The sequence below is a fragment of the Gekko japonicus genome, unplaced genomic scaffold, assembly GCF_001447785.1.
Source record: "Gekko japonicus isolate JY-2015 unplaced genomic scaffold, Gekko_japonicus_V1.1 scaffold4125, whole genome shotgun sequence".
Taxonomy (NCBI): Eukaryota; Metazoa; Chordata; class Lepidosauria; order Squamata; family Gekkonidae; genus Gekko; species Gekko japonicus.
Genome location: NW_015172674.1, coordinates 96,695 through 99,594, shown reverse-complemented (window position 1 = coordinate 99,594; position 2,900 = coordinate 96,695). Strand labels below are relative to the sequence as shown.

The window sequence follows — 2,900 nt, the reverse complement described above, 5'->3', positions numbered from 1 at the left end:
CATGGCTGTTGTTGCCCCTCTTCCTCCGGCCCTTCCTCACAGGTTGTAGCAGAGCTTCGGGGTCTGGAGGAGACCGTGGCCAAAGAAGCTCTCTTTCCAACCAGGCTGCCAGAGCTCTTCCACCTGGTGGGAAGGGCCTCGTAGAAGCCGTGAGGCCACTTCCACCCTCCAGCCCGCCCGTCCGTGAGACTCACCCCAAGGATGCCCAACGCCAGCCAGACCGCTCCTTCCTCCTTCCTGCTGGTCGGGATCCCGGGTCTCGAGGCCTTCCACGGCTGGCTCTCCGTCCCTTTCTGCTGCATGTACCTCATGGCCTTGCTGGGGAACGTCTCCATCCTGCTGATCGTGCAGTCTGACCCCGCCCTCCACCAGCCCATGTTCCTCTTCCTCTGCATCCTGGCCGCCACCGACCTGGGCCTCTCCACTTCCATCGCCCCCAAGATGCTGGCCATCTTCTGGCTGGACGCCCGGGAGATCGGCTTTGAGGCCTGCCTGGCGCAGATGTTCTTCCTGCACGCCTTCACGGCCATGGAGTCCGGGGTGCTGCTGGCCATGGCCTTCGACCGCTTTGTGGCCATCCGTGCCCCGCTGAGGTACGGGGCCATCCTCACCCCCCGCCTCATCGCGAAGGTGGCCCTGGCCCTGGCCGTGCGGGCCGTGGTGATCGTCATCCCCTTCCCGCTGCTGGTGAGGCGCTTCCGCCACTTCCGCTCCAACGTGATTGCCCACTGCTACTGCGAGCACATGGCCCTGGTGAAGCTCGTCCGCGGGGACACCACGGCTAACAACCTCTACGGGCTGATCCTCTCGCTCTCCGTGTCCGGCCTGGACCTCGCGGGCATCTCTTCCTCTTACGCCCTGATCCTCCAGACTGTATGGAGGCTGCCGTCCCGGGAGGCCCAGCGCAAGGCCTTCGGCACGTGCGGCTCCCACATCAGCATCATCCTCGTCTTCTACATCCCAGGGCTCTTCTCTTACTTGACTCACCGCTTCGGCCACCGCGTCCCACAGCCGGTCCACATCATCCTCTCCATCCTCTACCTCCTGGTCCCCCCCATGCTCAACCCACTGGTCTACGGGGCCAAGACCAAGCAGATCCGAACCAGGCTGCTGAAACTCTTCTTCCTTGCAAAGGGGGGGCCCTGAGCCCCGTTGGCCCTCGGGGTGGGGAGCCGTAGCAATGGGGGAACTCACTTCAGGTCAGGTCAGGACCGACTCAGGGGCCCGTTCGGCACTGACCGCTTGCTCCCGAGAATCCGAGGAGTCCAGCCTTAAGGGTCGGCATCACAGCCACACACACTCCCTCTGACTGTTTTCCCCCCCCCGGTTTATTTATTTGTGTATCCTGTATGCATTCTGCATCTACAAGCAAAACCCACATTGTTTACAGAAAGAACCTGTTCAAAACCAAAGGTCGTCTCCTCTGTAATTCCATACATACACGGCGTCCCCTAGACCTCCAAACAGAAAGCGACTGTGGCAGAAAACGCCCACTGTGGAAAGAATAACAGCCATACGTCTCTCCCAGGTATGAACCAAGACATTTCAGTGGTCTTCAACAGCGGCTGGTAAAACAGAACCCGATTTCCAAAATAACGTGGGCACAGCTCATTCTTTTTGTAACATTTTCTAACATGGGCACGATCTTTTTGTAAACAATGCTTAATTGTTAAGATCAGTCGGTTGGATATGTGTTTATACCTTCTTTTGGGTTATGACCACTAACCCATCTTTGTACTTTAACAAATGGAATATACAGTTTTGATCATATAAAGTTGTGAATTCTGAATGGCCTTCCCTTGGTGGGTGTTATTTGAAAACTGTTCAGCAAACTGCAACTGTTCCACAATGAGGGCTGGGTACAGCAATCACACCACACCCCCATTTTGAACACTCTGCCCTCCTTCCTGAATGTCGCTTTGGAATATTTCACTGCAACTATAGAATATAGCACCAAAGCATATGATGTTTTATGAAGTTTCATGAAGTCATATGATCTTCGCTATCATACTCTATGATGAAGAACAGAAGAGATTGGATCTATACCCTGCCCTTCACTACCCGAAGGAGTCTCAGAGCGGCTTACAGACTCCTTTCCCTTCCCCTCCCCACAACAGACAGACACCCTGTGAGGGAGGTGGGGCTGAGAGAGCTCTTGACAGAAACTGCTCTTTTTCAAGGACAGCTCTTGTCAGAACTACGGCTTCCCCAAGGTCATCCAGCCAGGTGCAAGTGGAGGAGAAGTGGGAAATTAAACCCGGTTCTCCCAGATTAGAGTCCACACACTTAACCACGAGGTCCTGTTCAGATGAAGGCAGTCGAAATGAACTTGTATTCCGGAAAACCTATTCAACCTGCACTTTTTTGCACCTCCCTTCCTTCTTCTTTGTATCATTGTCATTTATACATGGTTTGATATCATCACTATAAAGCTTTCTTCCATGCTTTTTGAGCATTGATTTTGTATAGCACTTATATACCGCTTGCTTTTTCTTTTGCATTTGGATCTTTGGAGCTGTGATTCTCTTGCAGCATGCTTTTTCGATGATGGCACTCGTGTCTTTGGAATACCCCACCCCCCAAGGGTCTGCATGCCCGTTCCTCAAGCACCTCCCAACAAGCGCCAGCTGGACCCAGTGGCTTGTTGGGCTGGACGGACAGAACTGTACACCCAGCGCGTTCCAGAAGCAGCCAGGGCCACGCCTTCGATTCATCGCCCTTGCCACTCTCTCTTCTTCAGTCTCTCCCTTATGCCCACTTTGGTGCAGGGAGGGGCTGCGTGCCCCACAGAAGGGGCCCAGTGTCAACAATCGCTCTCCTAGTTTTGCAATCCGGACCTAATTTTGCAATCCGGAGCAAGGGAGAATAGATCCGCTCCATCTTCTACATGACGGCCCTTC

The 2,900-nt window shown here is 54.3% G+C and overlaps 1 protein-coding gene across 1 annotated transcript; it reads left to right on the top strand.

Moving 5' to 3' along the window:
• The first annotated feature begins 201 nt into the window (after positions 1-201).
• Positions 202-1,146, top strand: LOC107119294 (olfactory receptor 52W1-like). The gene has a single exon (XM_015421759.1). It carries the CDS (start codon positions 202-204, stop codon positions 1,144-1,146), a length of 945 nt encoding a protein of 314 aa, XP_015277245.1.
• Positions 1,147-2,900: the final 1,754 nt, after the last annotated feature.

Excerpts from the sequence above, each read along its gene's own strand:
- LOC107119294 (XM_015421759.1), top strand. The coding sequence starts at position 202 with ATGCCCAACGCCAGCCAGACCGCTCCTTCCTCCTTCCTGCTGGTCGGG.